This window comes from Lissotriton vulgaris, chromosome 2_1, assembly GCF_964263255.1.
Source record: "Lissotriton vulgaris chromosome 2_1, aLisVul1.2, whole genome shotgun sequence".
Classification (NCBI taxonomy): Eukaryota; Metazoa; Chordata; class Amphibia; order Caudata; family Salamandridae; genus Lissotriton; species Lissotriton vulgaris.
This window is the reverse complement of record NC_141687.1, coordinates 1,015,759,996-1,015,786,581: the sequence shown is the minus strand read 5'-3', so window position 1 is coordinate 1,015,786,581 and position 26,586 is coordinate 1,015,759,996. Positions and strand designations below refer to the sequence as shown.

The window sequence follows — 26,586 nt, the reverse complement described above, 5'->3', positions numbered from 1 at the left end:
CAGTAAAATATGTTTGTTAGGTCAAATTGCTTTGGTTAATCAAGCAGCTTCCAGGTAATCCAAATTTAGAACTGACAATTAGGCTGTCTTTCGGATATTGTATGCATTTATTTATGTTTTTAGTCAGCCAGACCTATGTAGGCAACATGCAGTGCGGAGCAGTGGGTTGAGGAGATCTAAGCAGGAGGAAGTAAAGTCTTATGCTGTCCAGTTTGGAACCAACACGCAACCTTCTCTTGGGAGTTCAAAAGATTTTATTTGTACATATCGGGAAAAAAGACAATGTAAAAGAAGCTTCAAAATATTTATTTAAGGCTGTTATTTAAGATCCTGAAAGCTCAGCATTTTCATAATAATACTTCCTTCTTCAGGGCGTGCGGATTGTAGGCCCTAATACTAGACCAATAATGAACCATGGAATGATTGGAACAATTTGTATATACAACTCAAGTTCAATAGAAAAATAATTTCATCCCTAAATGTAAACATGGTGTTTTTGTTTTCCTTTCTTTGCATCTCAATTAAAGGGAGTCTGTGGACCTGGAACTTATGTTTTAAAACCTCTGACTTCAGTTGTCCTTTGGATAATAAGTCTTTTTCTTTCACAATCCTTTGGCGACACAACACTACAGCACAGTTAGATTCGTTTCCTTGCATGCAAAGCGATACTGTGTGGCTTTAACATTACACCCGCTGTAAGTTACAGAACACAAATTTCAACGTTCAAAAGTGGCCGGGATTCGGTTTAGTGGAGAGGATCTGAGCAGGTCGGTTCTTCCTCGACTAGTATTCTCCCAAGAGGTCCCTGAAAAACAAAACAGTGACACAGCCATGTGGATCATCAGTTAAACACATGCTTGCCAAAGACATATCATTCATATACACAACGCACACTACCAACTAACTTGTCTGTTGCCGCTAATACCGTTTTATTGACACCGACTCAACCCCGTCCACACTAGAACACATGATCTCTAGAGTTTTTTTCAGCAAGAAGTTTACTGTCATATATTTTATGTGAAATTTAGTTCAAATATATTCTCTGGCTTGGGCTCATAGTCTTGTTTGTTCTTTGACTGTAGTCCATATCATGTACAATCCCATTGTATTGGGATTATTTAAAGTCAAATTAATTCAGAGATGTCCAGCTATCTAGTGAGAGAGGTTGACTGGACACAGTCCTGTACAGATTTGAGGCTATGAGTGTTTACCAATGAATATTAATGAGCTGGCTGTATGTACAGGCCTTGCAATTAAATAAGGAGAATGATGATGGCATACACATTCAACAACAATTGCCGCACTCTACATTTGTAGCCCGATTAACCAATTCAGGTCTTGCAATTTTGAAATAAAATCGATCACTTTTTATCTTACTCTGAGAGGTGGTATTAGTTATACAGCAGATTTTATTTTTCGAAGATCATTATGCCGCAAAGAACTGTTTAATAATTTACAAGGAACAGCAGTTTCTCCCAGTTTAGATTTTTTAAGATTTGTTTTGCAAAAAAGCAGTAATGGGTGTTTTCACTGTGATTTATCTTAGTATATCAATTCACTGGGGAAAGAAGCAAAGCTTGCTTGATGCTTTTCCTAATTTAATAGTTCTTATTGATCTTTTAAGATTTGAACACATGGAAGGATGTTCCATCCCTGCTACCTTCTCTTAACCTCCTGACTGATAGAATTGTTTTTGATTTTTGAGAATCTGTGCAAACTCATAAACTCATCCAGGTTGATATATTTTAGAATTATCACCTCACCACCTTTAGGTTAGATTTCCCAAATTCCAGGGTGTGTTTAGTCAGAGCATTTGCACATAATAATGGATTACTTTGCTGTTTATTTATCAGATGAGGCCAGTGTAAATACAAAAATACTCCTTATAGAAATATAGTGCTAATTAATGAGAATATCAATTAATGCAAATTAGCTACTTCCCCTTTTCGGAACCTCTGACTCTTCATTTACATGATCCAGAGATTAACCTTGTTTTTCTAAACCTAAAACCGATCACTTATGAGTTATCATCCATAAAACTTTAAACAAGCAGCTTCTCAGAATTGTGAGAACTGTTTCAAACTCAAATCAAAGGGAGGAACACAACTTACCAAAAACCTTAATATCAGTGGTAAAAGGGGCTGAGATTAATTCGAGCATCACTTTTGTTGTATTCTTCATTGTGATGCTCTAAGTGCGATGTTTATGCCCAGACGTGAGTCCAATACTCAAGGTCTTGGGTTGTTTGTGATCCAGGTCATAAATGACCTGGCTTAATAGTTTGTGTTGGACTGTTCCTATAGAAACAGGACCATGGGTGAGTTACATATGACTGGGTCTCATTTGAGGTGGCTTGGTGGGTGAGAAAATGATGAACTGGGATGTGGCCCGAAAAATGAATAGTGGATGAGACTAATTCAATCATTCCATCTATCAGTCTTTGAATTCTTCATTACCATGCAAATAAGGCATACTAAATATGTCTTCTCAAATTTCAAATGTCTATAATCAATTCAAAGAAACATCTAATTTCACGAATAGTTTTCCACCTAGATTCAATGTCAAAACCCATCTTTGTCACCAATGTATTGCATGAAGACATTGACCCAAAAGGAAAATATAATCAGCAAGCATATTTCTGCTAGCATCCACCGTCTGTTTTAAATAAATGGGCGTCAACAGGATAAATGGATACAATCATGCATTAATTTGATTACATTTTACTTTCTTCTTTGAATTAACTTCCTACTCTTCTTAGATGCATAACTCTGTATCAAGAGATAGTTCTGCACCCTTAAGCATAATAAAACCCTTGGGCCAAGTTAAGTTATGATGACATCTTTTTTTAAGATAATGCCCTTTGCAAACTACAATGGTTTCAAACTCCATCAGGATGGCATTGGTGAAACCACTTTTAATTAAGTCTATTTTAAATGCAACGTGAGGCTGTTTAAGACACAAAACATTATTCATTGTAGCTAAACTGGCTAGAACAAGGAACTCAGTTGATGTTGAAGCAATCACCATGAAGCAACTAGATATGTAGATCGTTTCATACTAACAACAGGATTGCTGTCTATTTTAACACTAGCACTTGACAATTAGAATTTAATTTTCAATAATAGCATGGTATCCTTCCTCATCTTACTAGTTCTAGTGAAAGCATTTGATATTGTGAATCATAGTTTCACCTTTGATTACCAGGCTCTGCTTGGAGTAACAAGACTATCTTTAGTGCAGTGTCACTCATTTTTACCAGGCTTCAGCCAATCCCAACCATTTGCTAATATTCTCCCAGTGCCTATGCAGTTACCTGCCTGGTCATGCCTTTTTCTAGTTTATAAAAAAAAGTGGTGAAACGTTTGCAGAATGTGGGCTTGCAAATGTTACATTGTCTTGTGAGCTAAAGCAATATGACCATGTCTCTCTTGTATGTCACAGTCTTTAGGGGCTTCCGGTAGAACATCATTAAGGCACAATACATGTTACATCAAGTTTTTAAGAATATCACATCTTCTTTTTTAGTTTACAAACTTTGACCATAAGTCCCATGGATATAGATTCATTCAAGCAGTGAGATCATTATGAAAATATCCTGCTTCAGAGAAAAGAAAGACTGAGAGCTGTTTTGAGTACTCCTGTTGCCCTTGGGGAATTCCTGGTTTCCTTTTGAACCTACATCATTCTACTATATCAATGTCTTCTATTTTTGTGTGTTCTAGTGCCATGATCTCAAAAGAAAGAGTTTGTAAAAAAATGAAAATAGAAATCGATAAATGAACTAATGTAAAACTAGGATAATACTAATATAAATATCATAGAAAGGACTGTGTATCCATAAGGAGGAGAGGAGGCTGTTTAGTGAGGGTGCTCTATGTCTGTGGTGGATAAGTGTTTTACAGTACAGATAGAGGGAAATAGTGGCAGTGATCGAACGTTTGTTGGAAGGACATGGCGTGATGTTCTATTATGGCTCTCATTATGAATGGGCCGGTAATCAGAATTTATCCAGGGCACTAAATGCTGTCCAAATAAATGTTTCTCCCTGATAATGGTGAGTAGCATAGAGATTTGGGGCCAGATGTAGGTGGCCCAATAGCGGTGGGTAACGGCCAAAATTACCGAATTTCGGCCGTTACCGACCGGTATTGGGCATTTGGGATGTAGGTGGCTACATTTCAGATTAGGTAATTTACCGAATCGGTAATTTAAGGAATCAGTAAATTACCGATTCCTTAAAATACTGATTCAGTAAATTACCGAATCTGAAATGTAGGGAGCACTCAAATGAGTGCATTGCACAGTTAAGGATTCGGTATTTACCACCAAATAAAGGTTGGTGGTAAATATCGAAAACCTTAATAAAAAGCAATTTTGTTATTTTTTTACTGTGCCATGTGGCAGACATACATGCCCTTAGAGCATGTATGTGGGCCACATGTGCACCTATGCACTATTCAGAGTTGCAACAGGGTGTCAATGTGACACCCTGCCACCCTTGAACATGGTCCCCCTTTAACCGATTCGGTAAATACCGAATCAGTAATTCCCAATCATTCCTATGGGCCTCCAGGCCCATAGGAATGAATGGGAATTACTGATTCGGTAAATATAGAATCGGTATTTACCGATTCGGTAAATACCGAATCACCAATACCGAATCCTACCGATTCAGTAAAATGTACTGATTAATTAGCTACATCCCGTTTACCGATTCTGAAATACCGAATCGGTAAAATTCAGTATTTTAGAATCGGTAAAATAGGATTACCTACATCTGACCCAACATGCTTACTTACTATATATAATCTGGTATTTTCCAGGCATGCTCCCCCCGCCCCAAAAAAAACCTTATAGCAGGTTTGTCCTGCTATTTATGAGTGGAATGCAATTTTATCATATACTCATAAAACTTATCTATTCCTCCACCAACTCGTACTAGGAGCCATAAATGGATTATTTGCATTCTTTTATTTTCAATGGCTAGATCTATATGAGCATTTGTAAGATATATCAGCTTTTTTAAAGGTGTGAAAACCTGGAGTTCTTTTATTTGATAAGTAACATTGCCCTTTTAACAACCTATATTTCATTTTGAAATAAATGTCATACCTCTGTATTTTAGTGCTTCCTTTTTTCTCTTATAGACATTGGGTGTTAATGTTCTCATTTGATTTAATATGACACTGTCAAACTTCTCAATTCAAGACAACTGCTATGAAAAGAGTAAATATACTACTTGGTCACTGGTAAATTGATGAATCAAGCCAAGTCTAACACATTTTTCAGACACCATGGGTTATCCAGGACAATAAGGCAGAATGGATTTTTATTGAAAGGATCTCATTCCACTATTTTATTCCTATTGGTTGAATACATTTTCATCCTGAGGTTTCCTTTCTTAAACTCAAAGGAAACATGCACCTCTTTGGATTTAGGTCTCAATAAAAATACTGCTCATGGATTTTGAAATGTGTGTGTCAAAGGAAAAGAGGAAGAGGTAGAATGTACAAAGGCACAGCTGTGGCATCAGAACACATTTATTGAAGAACACAATGATATCGTTAACTCAACCATCTATTACCATCAGAACAAGAAACTGCTGAGGGCAATGTAGAGGTTTATATGACTGATGAGGATATTAGCATTCTGACCTTTTGCTGTTGGTGCATAATAACCAAAGATAGCAAAAGAGTGAGGTTAGTGAAGGTTTATCATACACATCAGATGTGAATAATGGGAAGCTGTTATTTTGCAGCTCTGAGAGGTGCCTGTTTTGATATGATAAAGCCCTCCATTCTAATTTCAGAAGTTTTAAAAAGATAAATTATTTCAATTCCTGGATACTCACAGCTTGGGAAGTTTTAATGACATATATAAAAATGCAATTAATATTCATACCTCTCAGTAACTTTTGTGTTGATTAACCAATTTAAGAATTCCTTTGCAGCAATAGTATCCAGAACTTTATTGATATCGCTTGTAAAGCTGCCATCAGCATGTCTTCTGCCCATGTCTTCTGATACAGTATTTTCTTCTGAGAAACTTTAGAAAGTTGAAATTTCATCAGAAATTTCATCATATAGTGCTAAGGGCCATAACATACTTTCGAACAATGACCTAATGAAATTAGGCTAATACATTTATGCAAAATATCTTCTGAGGATAAATCCCAATGAAGGCATTTAAATGTCTTGACATGTGTTAGTACCAGAAGTGATTGTGGAAAAATCCATGCTCAATACGGCTCATACCGACTAGCTTTCTCTTATTTCTTGACTAAATAATGCTGTGTTCCAGACATTAAATTTGCAACAATATATCATCTTCCTGAAATAATATGAAGGAAGGATTATGCTTCCTTGATTTATTTAATTGAAAACAGACTGTCCTAATCACATTTATAATACAAATTAGAGAGTTATGGTTTATTCATGCAATGACATTGATTGGCTTTATGCATCTTGGCAGTGCAGTTATGCTACAGAAATCACATTTTCTCCAAGCAATGTTACTTAACGACTATTTTGATTTAGAATTTGGGAAATAAAATTAATGTCAACACAATTACGTTAATGGAATTAGCAAATAAAGGGTAAAACCTACAATCACATTTCAACTATCTATTTCACTTTTGATACATGTAAAATGTGTGAGATATTGAGTGCCAGAGTGAGTTCAAATAATCTTAAGAACTTCACACCTTCTAATGCCTTTTAATGTCCTACTTAGGCCATCTGGCAGACCCAAGCTTCATAAGTACACAAACAAAATAACAAAGAAGGAGGGGAGTGAAACACTCAACATATGTGACCAGGACTTTGGCAATTATCAGATCTTCTATAAACTGGTGTGCCTTAGAAGGAGAACTAATTTGTGCTCTGTGGGACATTCTGGGATATTTCCAGGAGAAGGTATTGGAATGTATTTATTAAGTACTGGACTGAATTGATTTTAGTCGGGCTGAGAGTGGAAGAAATGGCCATTTACCTAACAGGATACCCTCTGCCATGTTGGATTTTGCATCTTTGACAGAGAGAATTTTGATTCCAGTAGACCGCCAATGAAAGGCAATCACTTAATTGTACTTAATATATAATATGTACCTACTCTTTACTGCCATCTAGAAAACATATATCTGAGAACTCATTTATTAGATGTACAATATGCAGCAATAGCCTGTAGGCCCTATGATGAACATATGTGTTATGTCACATCACAATAACAATATATGGAGCTGGAAATAAAGTTGACCATATGTTTTAAGCTACCATTTGTATACTTAGACAGGACGTGGACGTGTTGGCAGCTTCCTTTCATACATTAAGCTATTTTTTATTTTAACTTTAAAAAAGAAACACAATTGTACATTAACATGTTTTTTCTGATGTTACCAGTTTGGCTGCAGCTGTGGTCTACAGCAGGGTTCTCCAGTCAAGCCTGGAGGGCCAGATCCATGCCAGATTTTTAGCATATCCCTCTTTAGATGAATGAAGTTATTTAAAAAATCTGGCATGGATCGGGTCTTCCAGGACCGACTTTTGAGAACCATGGTCTATAGTAAAACATTACTCAAGTGAAAATGCTTGTGCATCAACAGTTAGTACAAGAAAAGAGTGTATAGTAAATGCAATAGACCCCTAAAGCTCATGCTTTTGAAACATATTTTGCAAATAATCTGGACCACAAATCCCCCAAATATTCTGATGATTATTAAAAGAAAAGGTCATTAAAAGTGCTTTGAAAGTTGAAAACTGTTACCAAGTGGCTTGGGCCTTAGACAGAGGTAGGAGAGGGCTTTACAGCAGGAGTGATGATGTCCAAAAAGTGCACAGTAACATGGACATAAGATAAGCATATATTTTCAAAGAGTAGCTAGAAAGAAAAATGGGACCTTAAGAGCAGGGTGGGAGCAAAAAGAGTGAAAGTAAAAATGGAAGGGGCTCGTGAGGACATTAACTAAAGGGAAAAAGAGGAGGTGAGATAGGGATTACCTACATATAAAAATGGAAGGAAACATGTCAAGGAGACTAGGAAGGTGGATTGTGATCAAAGTTGGATGTAGACACGATAATTGATGAGCATTGGGTGGCGACTACAGAGAGTAGGCAAAGGAGGCAATAGGAGAAGGAAGATATTAACTAGATTGAGAAAATAAGTGGTGCAAAGGGATTTTCACCCATTAGCCCCTTCAGAGTGTGTGACCTGCATGGAGCGGCCCCATGTCATGGGGGGCAGGTGTGGAGGATGGCTGCATGCAGTCCCAGTACCAACCTTGTTAGGAGCGCTGGCGCTTCCCCCCCCGGGCCCCCCTCAACAAGCCTACATTGGGGTTGCAGCGGAAGCTCTTCCGCTGCCAGCACTGCCCCCACTCGGCGATCCAATGATGTCATCAAAAGACTACAGGACACACTGCAAACCATTTGTTTCGAGCATGTCATAGAAACAAGGTTAGTGTCTCCTCCAGTGACAATTCAGGGAAGGCAGAGAGTCACTAGGGGAAAGGAAAGAGTTTCTCCTTTCCCACAGAGTCTTTTTGCAGTGTCTTCCTGCTGTGCGATTGTGGGTGGGGCCACAATTGTGTAGCGGGAATGCACCCACTAGGCCACCAGGGATCTTCTTTCCTTTTGGGCAGCCGCGGCTGGTAGTGGGAGTACCTGCCGGGCGGTGACGTGGGGAGGGGGAGGGGCAGGGTGGGGGGGTAGTAATGTTTGGATTACGGAACAGGTAAGTAAACATATGAATAAATAAAACAAATTTTGTTGCACGCACTGCATTACATTTGGTGTTGCAGTGCACGCAACAAAATTCATTTTATTTATTTATATGTTTACTTACCTGTTAAGGTCCGTAATCTATACATTACTACCCCCCACCCTGCCCCTCCCCCTCCCCACATCACCGCCCGGCAGGCACTCCCACTACCTTCCGCAGCTGCTTTTGGGGAGCAGCCCTTTAGGCAAGGGTCTCTCCTCTTTATTTTGGGAAATATTTTGGTCATTTCTGCCCCCTTGGGGGCTGATCAGCCAAGTTTTTAGACGGATCTGTCCCCAAGGGGGTAGAAAACACACTAGACACCAGGGATAATTGTTTCGCAATTCTGGGAGTGGCCCCTTTTATTTGGCAGATAGGTCATAATTTCAGGCCACTCAACCCTCAAGGGGGCAGAAAGCCACTAGACAATAGGGAAAGTTTATGTGTGTGTGTGTGAACTGGAGGTTGACTGACGGTCTGTGTGAACTGGCATTTGGCTGACTGCGTGTGTATTGGCATTTGGCTGGCTGTGTGTGTGAACTGATGCTTGCCAATGTTGTCAGGCAATATTCATCAGATAGATGTTAAACCTTTTTTCCATTTCATCGTTGCAGCACATCTTCTCATCCTTAGGCAATATGAAGCTAAAGTACAAAAGTACATAACAACCATGACAGGAATGGTTGGAACCAGCTTCTTGGTAGTTACTCTAGAGTTGGAACTTTTTTCTAAAACAATTTTTGTTTCAACAATGCTGAAACAAAAACTAGAAAAGTGGCTAGAAGAAAATAAAAGATATAAAATAATTGATATGTTGTGGTTCAAATATACATATTGGGGTTGGAGCAGAAGACGAGTTTAAGGAGAATTTTATTGTTGGATTTCGGATATCTTAGGGGGTTAGGGTGAGGGTTAGAGTAACATATGGGGTGAGGGAAGATACGCATTAAGGTGTAGGGTAGAGGTAATGTGTAGAGGTAGTATTGAGTTAGTAGTTAGTGAATGTGTGACAGAATTGGAGTGTGGCAAAGAATAAGGGACGATGTAAGAAAAAGGCTCATGGTTAGTGCTGGAGTAATGGTTATATCAAGAATGGGGCAAGATTCATGGTTAGGGTAAAGCAAGGAGGTTAAGAGTACTTTGACAGAGGGGTGTAATAGGATTATATTAACAGAATGGGCAGGGGATGGAATAAGAAAAAGGTGAATGAGAATAGTGGCATGTAGAATGATATAAGAATATTTGCAAAAAACATTAGGAGACAGCATATTATAAAGGAAACATTTTATGTTTAGGAATAAGCAGGGAGAAAAAGGTTGGGATTCGTTTAAAGGTTTAGATTTCACTAATGTAGTGTTACATTTGGACTTTTTATCCCTCTAAATTCTTGTATATTCCATAAACATACATGCCATCCACGAGTTATTTCCTTAACCTTTTTTAGCTTTAGTTTTCCATCTCGATTTTTATATTTATTTTATTAACATGCAATCTTTTAATCACCCCACAAGAGAATATCCCAGTCTTGCTGATTCGTTTTCACTAAGCTCCACTCTTCATAATGGAAGCACAGCACACTGGGTGAACATACTTATTCTTAAACAGGGCATGCACACCGTAAAACCTTCTTCTATTTTCCTCTGACAGAACACACATTTGTAATGTTTTTAAATCCAGTCTATTGATACTTACTCTCTTCGCCCTCGGCCGTTCACTAACCAAGCAATAAATTCCTTTGCAGCCTGCTTTTCGAGGTAAGAGCTGATATCACTGGTAAGGGTTCCATCTGCATGCCTCTCGTATTCAGCATGGCGCCTCGTAACACCACTTTAATGAAGAAACAGAGAAACCATCAGTACTCCATCTCACTGTTCATATTACATTCAGTGAACGTGACTTTTAAAGTAACTGCATAATGCCTGGGATTTTACTTATCATGGTTTTGTGATTCACCTTACCATGTTCAATAAGAAACTTATATGTGCTGCCGCTTTTACTATGTATTTAAACTTTCAAATAAATTGTCATTCCCACACAAGAAAAATAAATCCACAGGTGTAAAAAAGGAAAGGAATCTTCTTGGGAGTGGGAGCTGCGAAAGTTTATGGAAAAGGAACATAACATTAACATCTCATATGTTGAACTGATTACATACAATGTTACATCTTTCTTCAGGTAAAAGGCTCACCATGAGAGCTTTAATAGGGCACCAGCAATATTTGAGTCTGTTGGAGGGGAGTCATATGGATGTGAAATAAAAAACATAATCACACAATAAATTGATGATTCCTCCTGAGTCCTCCAAATCTGGGTTTTAAGATACACGTTCTTTGTGGAGCAGCCAAGAGCATTCCCTGAATCTGTCCAGCTTTGGGTAAAGTTGTATGGTAAGGCGGCAAAGGATGTTCACCATTTGGGGCTCAAAACTCTCTTTGCGGTGATTTTCAAGAGTTAGTCTAACCATCTGCGAAGTTCTAAGTCATCCTTCTAAACTCTTTTTCACTCAGGCATTGAAAGATTTACGTTTTGTACAAGGAAAAACCCCTAGTTAAGAATTTTGCGTTGATGTGGCGAACTGTGGGACACACTCAAAAAGCTGATGGGTATGAGTTTTTGTATCTAGAAGTCACTTATGGGTTATAGAATTGTGCTGCTTTTCCTATAGTCCATTACACAAACCATTACTACCGAGCGAGATAGGTGCTGTATTTCTCTGATTATATAATGCAGCTGCCCCAGGGGGTCTTTAAAGGTGTTTTATTCTTTGCCATCACACACTGGAAATATATTTTCTCTTCCGTTGTATTACAAAAGTTTCATTAGTTCTTCAAATCTTCAAATGGAACACCTTCAAGTCTAGAACTCAAAATAAGGTTCAGAAGCTGTCATTATGCACAAGGACCTTAAAAATAAATTTCCTTCCTTACAATAACTAGTCCAAAAACGAATGTTTGCCAAAGGTGTTTGGCAAATTTGATAAGTGTAACGTTCATGAGACAGTGTGCTTCAACAAATAACTTTTTTGTTACTTATATGTACATGATAGATATAAAGCACATTTTTAGTCTGTGCCAGGAGCAAAATTTAGTTTTTACTTGTTCTATGCCCTGCAGAAATTGGCATTATTGACATGAGTACGGTAACTTAACTGTACCGCTAAATGTAAAAGCTCAGAGCCAATACAATTTTTACAGTGAAAGAAGCTAATGTATACGGAGTACAGCCCCTTGCAAATGAGCTCTGCTGAATGCTTCCAGTGTAATTCTCAGTACTTCACGTCTTGTTCTTTAACTACGTAAGAAGGACAATTGTTTTTATCACTTCAGGGTAAACACAGAGATTTCCGCATTGAATACATCAGCAAGAGACTAAAGGATCTAAGCCAGTGGTCTTCAAACCTTTTGATACCAAGACCCGCTTGTCAAACATTTTTAGGCGGAAGGACCCCCTTCCTAAAAAACTTTTTAGAACCTGGTATTCCTCATCATCAACAACTATCGACAACTATAAACACCCCCAATTACCAAGGAAAATAATGTTTACGGTGGGGAAAAATATGAAACCGTGTTTAGCAAAAAAAAAGGTCCGTGAGTGTGGGGTGTTGTTGAATGTGTAGCTAAAACCAAAGGGCCTCATTTATGAGGAATCGGGGTAGGGCAGTGCAGCAGTCTTCTTGCTGCACTGCCCTATGCCAATGTGAAAGGGCAGGAATGCACCGTATTTATGAAATGCGGTGCATTCCTGTCCTTTTCCCTTGCATTGGCGCACAAATTGCTGCCTAGTACCAACATAGACAAGAATGTTTTTTAACAGGAAGGGGCGCCTTGCTTCACAAAAACAATCCCAAGAGGCAGAATGCAGCAAACATGGACAGGGGAAAAAACTAGGAGAAATAAAATCATTTCTCCTCATTATGCCTCCATGGGGGAGGCGTCTGTTTGTGGAGTTGCCCGAGGGTTACATGATTTTGTGAATATGGGGCAGCATCAAAATCTATAGGTGTTGCGTGGAAACGCCATGCAAAGCCATTGAACACCTCCTTGACACAGAGTAAGGCAATGCAGTGACTTGCGCTGATATGTCTTACTTAGGCCATGCAGAGCCATGCAAGGTGAATTTGCACAGCCTCATAGGTATGGCTAAGACGCTTGCTCCACCGGAGAGTCATAAAAAGTGATGGTCTGACGGTGCAAGCCTCCCATAAATAAGCCTCAAAATATTCTGTACGCTTTTTAAGTCTTTCACCATCAGGCATCTATATAAAATATTGGGCACGGTAAATGAAAAATAAATGTAAAAAGTTGTTACTCAGTATGAAATGCACTGTAGTACGTTATGAAACCTCTATTAGTTAATGCCCTTCAGAGGTCTGTGAGTAACCAGATCGCCACAGATTTAAATCTTAATTGTTGCGGTGGAGGATAGTGATGTATATTTTTAGTGCTATGACAGAAAGCACTGTGAATATGTAAGTAATCATTTTATACTTGCATTACACACAGTATAAGATAGAATGCTGCAAAACGTGCACATATTTTTTTGATAAAATGTTTTAGTAATACCAGAGCGTATGTAATGCAATTTTGTTTTTACATAGCTTTCTCTTCAAAACCTCTTTAGGGGTACTGAGGGCTATGTAAATGCAATTAAAATTAAAAGGAAGCACTTCCCAGTCCAGTTATTAACTCTTTGGACTTCCACGCAACAAAATAAATCTTTGTCATCACAAAGCTTGGAGTGATTTGAAGAACTAAAGCCAGAACCACTCCCAAGCATCCTTTACACTTGCACATTAACTTCTAGGATACATTTGCATTTCATTCAGCCAGGCATTTGATAATGATCTTAGGGACATATTATCATGAAAGGGTGATACATTATCGCCACTTTTATCGACAGGAAACTGTGCTAAAGCGGCGATAATGGGCTTGATAATATGGCCTTGTGAATTCCAATAGAAGCCCATGTTCTGGTCGAACATGGGCTTCTATTGGAATTCTCAAGGGCATATTATCAAGCCCATTATTGCCACTTTAGCGGCAGTTTATTGTCGATAAAAGCGGGGATAATGTATCACCCTTTCATGATAATATGGCCCTAAATTAGCTGTCCCAGGATGGGTGTCTTATTACAAAAGGTAAGCAAATGTTATGGATTGCAGGGACGAGTAAAGCTGGGGAATGCGTGACCGCCATCCCAGGACTCCACGGCCCCCCCTGAGGGTCGCGTCCCACATGTTGAAGACCTCTGATCTAAGCGGACCTGTAGACTCTCAGAATGGGGTGCCAGCCATCAGAATTTACCTCTATTCTTTCAGATTCACTATCAAAGGCACGAAGCTAGCTGAGGACTTAAACTGTAGAGAATGCTAGGCTCAGATAAGTTATTGTTGGGGTGCTATTATGCAAATCCAGCCAGGCATAAATTATTTAAACTGTTCACCAACCTGAAAGTGTGCTGGGTCACGTGATGTATAGCCTGCATGCTTTGTTCTGAGAACCCGCACAATATTATTAATCTTTCACCTACAGGACATTGCACTTAGCTCTTTTATTTTACCAGGTCTACAAGGCATTTAGGGTGTGATGACGTTTTCAAAGAACAAACTATCCAGCTATCAAAAAAATCACATCTCCCAGACGAATAACAATGTGCATTTGTTACCATAAATGTTTTGTAGGCGAAGGAAATAATAAAGGAATTCCTTTTATTTTGTATAACAAAAAGAATTATAGAAATTTTAAAAATATACAAAATTGGTTGCCTCATAGCCATGGAAAAGGGGAGGCGAGACAGGCACTGGACACCACAAGGAATCCAACCAGATCCATTATTTCAAACGTTGACATGTGTACATCGGTGGCACTGCACTTTTCCTAGAAGAGATAGTTACTGCAAAATCTCTTGGATCCAGGTTTGAAATGAAGCTTTCGAAAATACAAGTTCATGTGAGTTTAGGTATTTGAAACTGCAAATGGCTAAGCAGTATTGGGCTTAATTCTGACACAGAATTCACCTCCTCCCACTTGTGCCACCTGGCCTCACAAGCTACTACCATCACATCCGCTACCTGGTCAAACTGACAAATGTTGGCATTCTGCTGGCAATCCGAAAGTATTCCTCTACTATCTATATCTTGTCAATTCATATTAAAATATATGTGACAATAAACAGCTGTCTAATATCGATCATTCCTATTGCTAACATTTCATTTCATTGCCTTAATCCTCTCTTATATCTCTAACATTTAATGACGTACCATTAAGGTCACTATGACAACTTAAATTTGTGTTTCTAGTTTATGTTATCCTTACTTGCATTGAACGCATGTAGGCTATAGAAACGTGGGATTGCACCGGCTGCAAAGAATACTAGTGCCAGAGGGCGTTTACTATGCCTTTTGTTTGTTTGAGGTCAATAAGAGATTAATGCTTAACTCAGCTGTTTAAAAGAAAATCGTATAATTTACATGGGTTTAATGTATTGTTACATTTTACAATGACAGAAATAATATATCATACGATTAAAAAAATGAATAATGTGGCTTTTTCTGGTTGATTTCGTTCAGTAGGTTTGAAATTGTGCAATAAAACACCTTGTATTATTTGCAGATATATGTATTTTTATTTGGCATCTCTTTACTGTAAGAATTACGAACTGTTATATTACTCTAGTTTCAGTTATATAACGCGCATTCTGTTGTTACTTTAGTCTTACACTTCTGCTCGCACTCTGCAGCTACTAGCCCTGATTTTGAGGAGTACTATGCTTAAGATAGTTAATTGATGACATTAAAATACTTACCCACTTCTTTTGGTGCTCATTAACCACTGGACAAAATCTTGAGCTCGCCTGTTGTCTAGATATTTGCTGTAATCGCTTGTGAATGTGCCTTGAGAATGGCGTTTGACCTCATTGAGCTGTCTGGAATCATCTAATGGAGCATTCTGAGAAGCTGCGAATGACCTTTCAACAAAATAAGAGAACAGTATTACTCTCAGGGTGAGCAAAAATATAGGAACAACAAATTCTTGTCGATGACAATTAAGACATCAAGTCTATTTCTAACATTGGACATTTATTCAGTTTGAACATATAACGCAGGGCATTACAAAATCTTGCTTTATGACAATTATAGAAGAGCAGAGGTATTTAGGCACATGAAGAATAAGTTGGTACTGGAAATGTGACTTTTCAGGTTATAAGTAATTTTGCAATATTTTCAATATGTATTTTGGGAGAAACATAATAATATGTGAATTGTACTATAAACTGGGAAAATTATATATTTTGCAATCTTCAATCTTAATGGTGATTACGTTTTATAGAATTATATAACAGGCCTCAACTGCTGTCAGTCTTCAGGCCAATGAATTATTTTTATTCAACTAGATCACAGCCTCTTACAGTTTTTAGTAGTCAAAGACTTTTAATTGCCCAAATAAACACAGAAATGACTGCTTTTTCTAACCTGAAATTTTGGGAAAAGCTGGTTTATTACCAATGCACTGTGCAGTCAGATCTATTCCATTGTTCATCCATGAATAATAAGTACGTAGTACCACCTTTATACGCATGTGGTGTTACAGAACTGACTATACCCTCCGTTTCAGATGTACCCTGTAACTCAGGCACTTATTTATTTATTCATTATTTAGTATATACTTCTTTGAGGGCTTACTGGTATTCATCTGTTTGTTTCAGTGTATTTTAAAAATCCTTGCCTGCTAGTGGTCAATCCTTCCTATTTGTCTCTCTGTTTTGTCAGTTGCTTAATCCCAAAGAGCAGTGCCCCAGAACTTGTACCCTTCTCCTTGTCCAATTATAGGATCTGTTTAGGGAATCTTTCTCTAAGAGCATTTAACACAACTGCTGGATGTTTTCAGTCACTCAGAGGTCCCATTTTGTAAATAGTGCTGTAAATTATGTTCTTATCTGCTTATATTGCTGTGCATTCAAAGACAGAGGTCAAATGTTAGAGGCTTTTCTCGAGGGAGCCTGTTTCTGCTCCCACCGCTGCCACTTTCAAGCACCTGAGCTGCCCCTGTTGCCTGTTAAGGGCAGTGAGCAATGCCTATTGGGACATGCAGTTCCTCATCACATGCAGGAGACTGCTGCTCGCAAACAGAGTGCACTGAAAATGCGGGTACTGTTGTGTTTGTCCCAGCATCGGCAAAATGGACAATGAGACAGTTAGTAGTTGCTCCCATGGATTTTCTACTATTACGGAGGCCGAATCAGTCCCACCATAATCCGAATTTGTGACTTCTCTCGTGGAAATAGATCTAGACGTTCTTTACACGTTTGACAGTGACAGATGGACGGAGCCCGGCGTAGTCTCTCTTTTATGTTCATGCTTGGTACCCTGGAGGGTGAGATTAGCATCTGCATTGTCAGGCAATACATGACCATCCATAGCAATTGCTCATAGCTGTGACTCTGCATGTCCTTGCAGACGCTACTCACAGAGTGGCCACATTGCATAATTAACATTAAGTAATGCTCCTCACGCTCGGGGACAGGCTTCTACCTATTACAGATGTGCTTCTGTGCTGTTTCTCAGCAGGATAGTGGATGTCCGTGCCGCACTCAGCTGGGCCCCTATATCTACAGTGAGTGTGCGGATTGCTCCCTCTGCCAAGTGCCTGTTTGATCCCCTTGCCAATCTCAGTTAATGGCCTTTCACAGCTTCAGAAGGTCACACCACAGGCTTCTCTCAATGATGGGGCAGGTGTGCCTTTCCGATCCTCTGCCCAATATAGGGTGGACAGTTGCAGGAAATTGAACCTTATTGGCTCCCATGTCCTAGGGACAATTAAATGGAGTGGAGCCCATGGGGCTGGTGTGGTCATTGCTTCAGAGACTCCACAGGGGGTAATTGCTGGTTGACTGTGGTGCTCCTTCGCTGAGTTTGGGGGCCTGGCACAGGTCTACCCTTCACCTTCTCACCAGTCTCCAGAAGTGCCTCCGATTCTGGAGAAAGTGCCAGTCATTGAAATTGTTCATGTAAAAATAAGTTTAAAATAGCTATCTAGGGATCATTGTAAAATAATGCTCTTTAGTTTCTGTAACCCCAATGAAAGCTAAACACACAAACCCTGCTCCAGATGCAAATCATATTGACTTGTGACAATCCATAAATATTCTAACCTAAAGTATACACACGCCAAAATCTATCCACATTCCCATTCACCACATCACGAAAGTTATTCAAACAAGATCAGCAATGAGTCAAGACAATTACAACCCATTTACTAAAACAATGTTCTTTTCTCATATGGCGCTTTAGCTAGGGGAAAACTTTGCTACTCTTCATAAATGTTCTTATACAGTGCATAGTGCAATGTGATTAGGCTCCAGCTACCCCACAAGGATAAGCAAACCGAGGTGCATGCAAACCAAGTCTGCATCAACAGGACTCACTCATAAGGAAAAATTAGGGGCTTGATGGGTGGTGTTGTCCAGATTAGTGGGGGCGGGGCTTTTGCAAGCTGTATCACCGCATACAGAAGGTGGGAACCACATTTTGATGATTATCGCTGCTGCTATTTTTCATACTGAGGAACATTTTACTTATGAGAACCCGACCAGTTATTAGCCTTTGGTTCCTAGAAATGAAGCATTTCAATCAAATTTTCTATGTTGTTATTACAAGCACTGCACCTGAGTTGCAAGTTGAAGTCAGGGAATTTATGTATTCCACATTTATCTTAGATGCCAATTCAATGATGTCTAGCTTTCAGAAATATTAACACACAACAGATGCATGCCTGCCAAGTTTGAAATAGATTTAGGGGGAGATTTAGGAAAGGTACCCTTCCTGTACAAAATAGTATGCTCAACAAAAGGGAAAGCTTTTCCCACTTTGTAAAGGGCGCAGTTTTATCATACTAAACCCAATCTACTTTATTTAGTAAATTGGGTTTAGCGTGAGAAACCTTGGGTGGTTGCATGGGAATGCCCACGCTCTGCCCTTGGTACGCCCCCATGGCGTAAAATAACGTGAAGCAGATCAATGCGCTGCTTCGTATTACTTTTATGTTATTTCAAGGGCTGAACAAGTTTATTGCTGGAAAGTAAATTACAAAAAAAAGATTTTGTGTCATTTTGCGTTACTTTTGGAAATCAAACATGGTGCTATAGCTGAGTAACTCCCCCCTTGGTATCATACGAACTTACATTTGCGCAATCACATTCATACACACTTGTTTAAACCAGAGTGTTCATTTTCCGGTCATTTATGTTATTGACACTATACTGATACGCATATGAGCATCTTTTGTCATTTCCGATACTACAAGGGTTTAATCAGGATATTCTAGTTTAATGCATCTTGCTCTCATGATTTTGTGATGATTTGTTATCCATCCAAACATGCATACAACCCTTTGTAACATCCCTAAACTGACAGACGGTGTTTAAATCCCAAGTAGTGACGCTTTTACTAGAACTTCATGCTTACTTTGCTCAATTCCACCCTGCTGCATACAACCTGAAATATTCTTAGTGCACACACCACATCGATAGCCGAGGTACCCGTAGTAATCCGGGATTCAACATATTTAACACCGCCATAGATTCTTAAAGGCCAAAAACATACCGATCAGAAACGCTGCTCTATCCATACATTTTATTACATTTCTGTTCATGATGTTGTACCTCAATTTTTCCTTCAGTTGACCACTTTCTTGTGTATGATGATATACTTTGCTTTTTCGGTGAATGTGATAGTGATGGACAATGCATATCAGTACTCATCTCTCTGCCTATTAGTGTGAAATCTTCTTTGTTAAAGAAATACACTTTTTTGCATTTTTAAGAGACGTTATCATTAAATAGCACGGAGACCCGCCCTTGGCTGTGTGTGGCTGTTCATCAGTGGTACGTGAAGTAACAGTAGATGTTGTAGCACCCAGGATGATTTGCAGCATGGCTAAATACTTATAAGATCCCAAAGTTGTGAGCTACTGGCAATGCCAATACCTGCTTTTGTTGTTGAGATTAGCGTGTGTTCTCAAGGAAACCATTCTATGCATTACTCCAATGTTCTATGGTAAATTGAATTAATAGGAGTAAGATGAAATCATCAGTGGGGACTTTGTGAGTTAATGGAGATTGCTGGTGAGCCTAATAGATAGGTTGGAGGGGACTAAGTATTGTTAGGTTTCCGGGATTTGTTTTAAAGGTATGAGAAGATGTGATCCATTAAATGAAATGTGGGCAACTTGCAGATATTCAATAACAGTTAATAAGGCAGGGAGTCGGGAGTTTACTATGAGGAACCATGCAGAGGATGGGAGTTTAGGAGAGTCATTGCATAGAAAGAAACGGTAGGAAAGCAATCCTTTCTTATTTAAGACAAGGGCAATTTTTCATGAGTATAAAGAATACTGTCAAAGACACACTTAAATCGAGTCTAAGTATATTTCTAAAACATTATATACATGAGAAATAAACGTTTAACAGCAGAGTGGGATCGAACTCGCATGCAAATTCGAGATGCAAATAATCAATTTTTAATGTATACCTCAACATTTGGAGCTAAAGGATTGTACAAATGTTTTACTTTAGGGTGTTCGAGGGGACTAGACTGAGGAGCGTGAAGAACGAGAACTTGGAGACAGTTCACTAGTTACAATCTTTCAAAAAAAAAAACCTGTTTTCTTTTAAACAAGAGAATGGTTCAATTTACGATGCAAATATTTGATTGCATTTTGCCATTTATGAAAGAAGTCCATTTTACGTAAAGTTCAAGGAGTTAATTGTGAAAGTCATACGTGGAAATTAATATACTATTATTTATTCTCGTGCTTTATAAAGCAATTGATTTAAAGAAGAATGTGCATATTAAAAATAAATCTAAATTGATCCGAGGAAAGTTTACATAAATGTGGATACATTTACATTAATACAGTAGTTTGTAGTTAGAACATGTTATATTCAAACCTGGATTTGTCTTCTGTGTCTTCAAGAGGGTTCTGGTAGCTGCTTTGTATGAACATTAAAAGCATACCGGCCACACAGCAAATGGTTTTCATCTCCATCTTCTGGGACATAAATTGATACAGTTTAATGTAAGAAAATGTTTCCGCATTTTTAAGCATCACGCTTTGTTTACAACATAAAAAGTGAAATAAAGCAGTAGAGTAAAAACAAGATAAAATAGAAAAACTGGCTGCACCATATTGTGCAGGGAAGGACGTGGCATGTATTTTAAATAACTGTTCAGCCTTTCTCATGCGCTACAAAATTCATCAGACCTGTATTATGGGAGGTGGTTTTTAGTTTGCATGCTGTTGTTGTGTATCAGTACATTTTGATGTAACTGTGTTTAATTAAATGAGCATGAACATTCCGGATCCGTGTTTGCTTGCCAGCCTCTATTCCTATAGTAGGTTTCAAGAATACAATATAAAAGTAATATGGTGATTATGAAAACAGCGAAGAGAATAGTAAACCAACCCCGTACACTTGGGCTGTGAGGTCAGTGCTTCTGAAAGGTAAGATTTAAAGAAGCTGAAGTCACCAAGTAACTCTTCAATTACCAAGTACGTTCTCTTAAACTGTAATTAGGGGGTGTTGAGGCAACATCAGTTTATCCGAGTTCTACAGATTTTTTGAGAGTTCAATTTCAAATTCATCAGGAACTTATAAATGGTTATACCGTCTAAACAAAGAACTCTTACAGCCCTGATATTGAGTTTCTTTTATGAGACTGATTCACAAACGTTTTTCCATAGGTGTGACTTACTCTAAAACATTTAGGAGTCAACCAGAATATGTCTGAAGAGTAGTTGGAAAATGCCCAAAAAGGCGTTTCTCATACTACAAACAATGGTCAAGCATAAATTGCGTGTTTCCAGATCCACGAGACTACTGAATGAAAATGCTGTATCTATCACAGATGCATTGTATGCCCTTGAATTACATGAACAGATTTTTGGGTGATACCTCTTCGATAGCACACAGTTGAGTACAGGGAAAGGGGAGACATTCATTCTGTGCAGTTATTATACATTGCTCATTGAAAAGAAAGATGGATATTGAGCATAAAGATTTTGTTAAGGGAGTGTGTATAGAAAGTGAATATAATATATGAAAGATATGAAATATATTTATTTATTACAAGCTGCTCCAAGTGTACTCCTGAACCATGAGGGAGTGGAGCACTATGTCGGCAGAGCGTACTGGCTATTGAATAGCGTAGGAAATTCATTAAAGACGGTCACTCGGGGTTAGAGTTGCTTGTTGAATAAATATTTAACGCTGCAAGTAGTTTGGCCCTGAGTAAGCATCTTTACTGCTTTCCCTGCATCATATGCTTAATCAAATAAATATTGAAGAATGCCTTCAAAAATTTTCCAACAATTCAGTGGGCAACATCAAATTTCAAGCTCAACTGGTAAGGCAAAGATCACATGCATTATGACCTGTGCAAGATTTGCTTTTGAACCACCTATATTAAATATGCTTCTCAAAATTAGCATGAAAGGCTGTTTTGTCAACTTCATACAGATTGTATAATTAGGAAATAAGTTGTCAGCCCAGATGCCTTTATCACGTTTAATGGTCGTTATATTTCAAAGGGTTATTTATACTGTACCACAACAGAAACTCTACCATGGTCTTTCAAATGATCTTTTCTTGAAATCAGGACATTACACATGTGTGGTCACGCTGAATAACCAATGCTGCTATAAAGTTAAGATGGTCAGAGATGGAGTCAATAAAGCAATCTTTCTTGACTCCTCTCGTTCCTCCATCCCCTTTCTTTTGAGGACAAAGACAAGCATAGATGAGTAGACTGTGATTTGGAAGCCTCAAGGAAAGGTGGAATATTTTGAATTGAAAAGTGCTAAGCCCAGGGCTTCACAGTCCAGAAAGCGGGTACTCAACTATGTCTCCATGCATGGAAAAATCTTTCATCCTGCTTAGGTAGCTGGTATTTTTATTATGAATCTGATGACATGAAGGTTGTTTAATACTCGCTCTGCTCTCCTGATTTAAAGTTCAAAATAGCCTGAGTTTTCAGTTTACAGCCAGGGAAATGTGGACACCGCTCAGTTACGAAGGACCCAAGCTATGAGAGTGTTAGAGCAGCATGAATGATGCCTCTTGCAGTCAAGGGTGTGTTGAAAGTACAGTACAACCAAGTGCATGGGTTTGAACAATGACATATAGAAAATTGCTGCCTAATCTTAACCCAGGTGTCTGATGCCTAATTAATAATACTATGGCTCAGTGTGTAAATCAGACACCTTTTATCTGCTCTGTTCAGGGAGCAATAGACTGCTGCAATAGGAATGCAATATGTGTGTGTTGATATATATATATATATATATATATATATATATATATATATATATATATATATATATATATATATATATATATATATATATATATATATATATATATATATATATATATATATATTTCCCATATATGAATGTATATACAGTATGCACAGTAGAATGCATTTTTACTACCTCTGCTGTCCAGAAGATGCTGGGGACTAGTAAAACAGCAAGATAGTATAGGAGGTGTGGCAACATTTCACCAAATCTTCAAGCCCAAGGTCTGTGCCACAGAGAAATTTGTCTCTGACAGCACAATACTGCAGCAAGGAGCAATATTTCATGTTTCATCAAAATGTTGTCACCTGACAAACCCATAGGCTCCATTTCCTATCACACAAGTTATGCTTTTCGCATGGAGGGGACATATTTTAAATATCCCAATGTCTCAATCGATACGTTTCTTTTACTAATATTTATTGAGGCTCCAATCATCATCCAAAAGAGAATTGTTATGTTTGTTGGGACATAAAGCACACCATCAATTTCCTTTGTAGCCTGCACAGACTTTATAACATTATAACAATAAAATAGTTACCAGGATAATGACATGTTGTTGCATTTTTAATTTTATTTAGCACATCTGTGGAACGGTCTTTATTATAAATTTGATAATAATATAAATACACTGCACTAAGGCACTGGACCGAAAGAATTGTCTATATATATAACAGTGCAAATAGATATTCCATATCTTTAACAAATTCAGCAAGTGTAGTTATATTGAGGCAATCTCTTTCCTTTAATTGTCATGCCTTTTCTGCCTTCTGTTCAGTATATCGACAATTGTTACAAATCTAATCATTTCTATTTGATATCTAATAGCGCACCTTTTTTAATATTGGATAAAAGGACTATAGTAACCTTTCTTAATTTCTACTAAGGGTGTTGCATGTTTGCGTTCAATAATCCTACACTGTCACGTTGCATTATTATTGCTGAACTTTATTTAATTCATGTTCTTTTGAAACCTACAGCGTTTGCTTGATTATACTGTGGATTGTGCAAACGAAGAACAAGACAACTCAAAGTTTGCAACATAGCAGCCAAGAAAGAATGCCTGTTGAATTTGCCATTAGATCATGGGCCATATCACATGAAGTGAGCTCTGTAGGCGCTAAGTTTAGACTCAGACAGTTTTGGGCTGACTGGTGCCATAAGTAGTTGAAAAGAGGAAGCAGCACAATTTTACCACAATAGATAGTGGAAATGGTTACTTGTCCTGTGAACTTTAAAGTAATGTGCTGCTTTAGCCTGGAAATGGAGCAGTATGTTGGCATATCTTAAGTAAACAACAAAACATGAAATGATAACATACACAAAGAGACATATTAGCACATTAAAAACACAACTGGACAAAACATGACAGTGCATCACTATAAAAAGTCAAAATAGAACACTACTGCCTAACTGTAATACAAGCCAACAAAACCACATTGCAAGAAAGTAGCACGAAAACAGCAGCATAAAAAGCAGCAGAGCTGAGCACATACCCACCTCAACAGAGTACCACCCAACAAATATGCACAAATGTTCTTTGTCACATATTATCACCACCTCCAGAAAAATCTGTTTCAATAAAAAATAGTGAAAGGTGCTTCGATAAAGCACTGCCTTAACTTGTTAACATGCAACCAAGGACATGAAATGTTTTGTGATCTGGCCCAAATTGAAGGGCCGAGTGGTTGTTTTATTGTCTGTAAGTTTTAAGGAAAAATAATACGAAATAAACTTTATATATATTGATAGACCGCAAGGAACAGTTTTGTAACAAAAACTTTATGCCTGCAATGGACAGGGTTAGATACTTTTGAATACGTCAAAAAACTTTACAAATGAACTTCACAGGGAAGAAATAATTAATAAAATATCCATGTGATGCATAGATTGTGTTCAACTAGAATGTTAGAAAGGCAATTCATTTACTGATAGCAAACCGACCAATGCAACAAACTACTCAATGCAAAATGTTTATTATGTTTAATGTCGATATGTTAAAGTGTGGAGATAAGTTGCACAGTTTCTTAAATCGTGGAACATTCTTGGACTTTTACGTTTCCGTATTTAATTATTGGAAAATGGGGGTAATCGAATTTTCAAGTTGTATTAAATATGCTCAAACGTAGGAGTTCACATCCCATCTCCATTTCCTATACAGTTAATATATAAAATATACTTTGGAAATATACAATATGTGTGAGTTTTCGAAGGTGTTAATACATATTAATTTTATTTTTAAACCTGCCTATAAGGAGGAAAAAATAGTATTGCTAAAACTGCAACCATATATTTCCATAGAAAAATTGCCCATGCTAAATTGGTCCTCATATTTCATTATAGCATTCAAGGTTTCACTTAGTTACTTAAACCTGAAGGTCAGCTTCTCAGTTATGGGCAAAACTACAACGAGTTCATTTTTAAGCACTCAGTCCAAAATATATATTGCAAAGAAAAAGAGTACGATTATTCTGTCAACGATCCACTCTCTTTAAAAGCAAGACTTTTTCCACAAACATCTAAAGAACTTCTTACCTTCTTGAACTGTGATGGGTGTTGCAGGTAGGGGGGAAAGAGTACAACTCTTTCTTCTGGAACTTTGGAAAGTCTTCTGATCCTGAGAGATGTCTGTCTGCTCCAGCCACACAGCTTTTTATAGGGTTCAGCTTCAGTGAGCATTCGTCGGAGTGCATTATTTCTGACATAGATAACATGATTCACGTATTTACCCATGTTTACATCTGACTGCTTTTTATTCAATTTCAGCATCACAGATGACTGGTAAATGTTTTCAAGCAATTGCACACATTGAAACGCTTCCTCCGTGGCATTGTATTTCTATTTGCAATGAGCCCTTAATGGAGGCTCGATAGAAAGGAGGTGTCTATGTCACAGTAAGTAAACATCACCACTAGAACGCTGTGGTGTGAGATTGATAACTGGGCAAACAAGCGCGCTCGCCATCAGGATGACATGTTCTTTGAAATCTGAAAGAATTCGTGCATCGAGCACTGTGTGCTTTAGCAAATCGCATACAGTTTTTCATCTTTACTGAAAGTAATGAAGGGAATGGAAAAAGCGTTTCATCTTTAATCGAGATAATGAGATGTAATACGGATGAAATCACAGAGCTCAGACCTAACTTGGAAAACATAATTTCAAATAAATAGGAATTAAACAGAGAAATACGAGTATCACACTGAGATAATAAAGTATTTGCTTACTTAAAACAGACAGTTATTCTTTTGTTTAATAGTTGGCAATTAGTAAAATCCACAGTTAGTATAAAATAAGACTTTACTTCTAGTGTGATCCGTGTTCATAGGGTCTACATTGTATTGCAGCATTTATGTAGCTCATGCTAACCCTATGTGAGGTACTTCCCTACATAGGTAGCACACTACACTGTTAGCGGGGGAAATGTATAGCTTATCATGTTATAGAGACCTATAGGGTCCAAGCCAGGATCCTAGTCAAA

At 38.0% G+C, this 26,586-nt stretch overlaps 1 protein-coding gene across 2 annotated transcripts; it reads right to left on the bottom strand.

Annotated features, from left to right (window-relative positions):
• Positions 1–290: 290 nt before the first annotated feature.
• Positions 291–25,834, bottom strand: GCG (glucagon). Of its 2 annotated transcripts, none has more exons than XM_086956606.1 (6): positions 25,644–25,834; positions 20,701–20,801; positions 15,559–15,720; positions 10,447–10,581; positions 5,902–6,045; positions 291–805 (listed from the first exon to the last, which is right to left on the bottom strand). In XM_086956606.1, the coding sequence occupies exons 1-6, from the start codon at positions 25,785–25,787 to the stop codon at positions 784–786; spliced, it is 708 nt and encodes a 235-aa protein (XP_086812732.1). In that variant the 5' UTR covers positions 25,788–25,834; the 3' UTR covers positions 291–783. The 2 variants fall into 2 exon arrangements, with proteins under 2 accessions (XP_086812732.1, XP_086812733.1); XM_086956607.1 differs by having other exon boundaries at positions 20,701–20,798; positions 25,644–25,773.
• Positions 25,835–26,586: the final 752 nt, after the last annotated feature.

Coding starts and splice junctions, on each gene's coding strand:
- GCG (XM_086956606.1), bottom strand. CDS start 25,787: ATGCTCACTGAAGCTGAACCCTATAAAAAGCTGTGTGGCTGGAGCAGA. Junction 20,802..25,643: donor ACCCATCACAGTTCAAGAAG/GTAAGAAGTTCT, acceptor TTTATGTCCCAG/AAGATGGAGATGAAAACCAT. Junction 15,721..20,700: donor GACACAGAAGACAAATCCAG/GTTTGAATATAA, acceptor TTTTGTTGAAAG/GTCATTCGCAGCTTCTCAGA.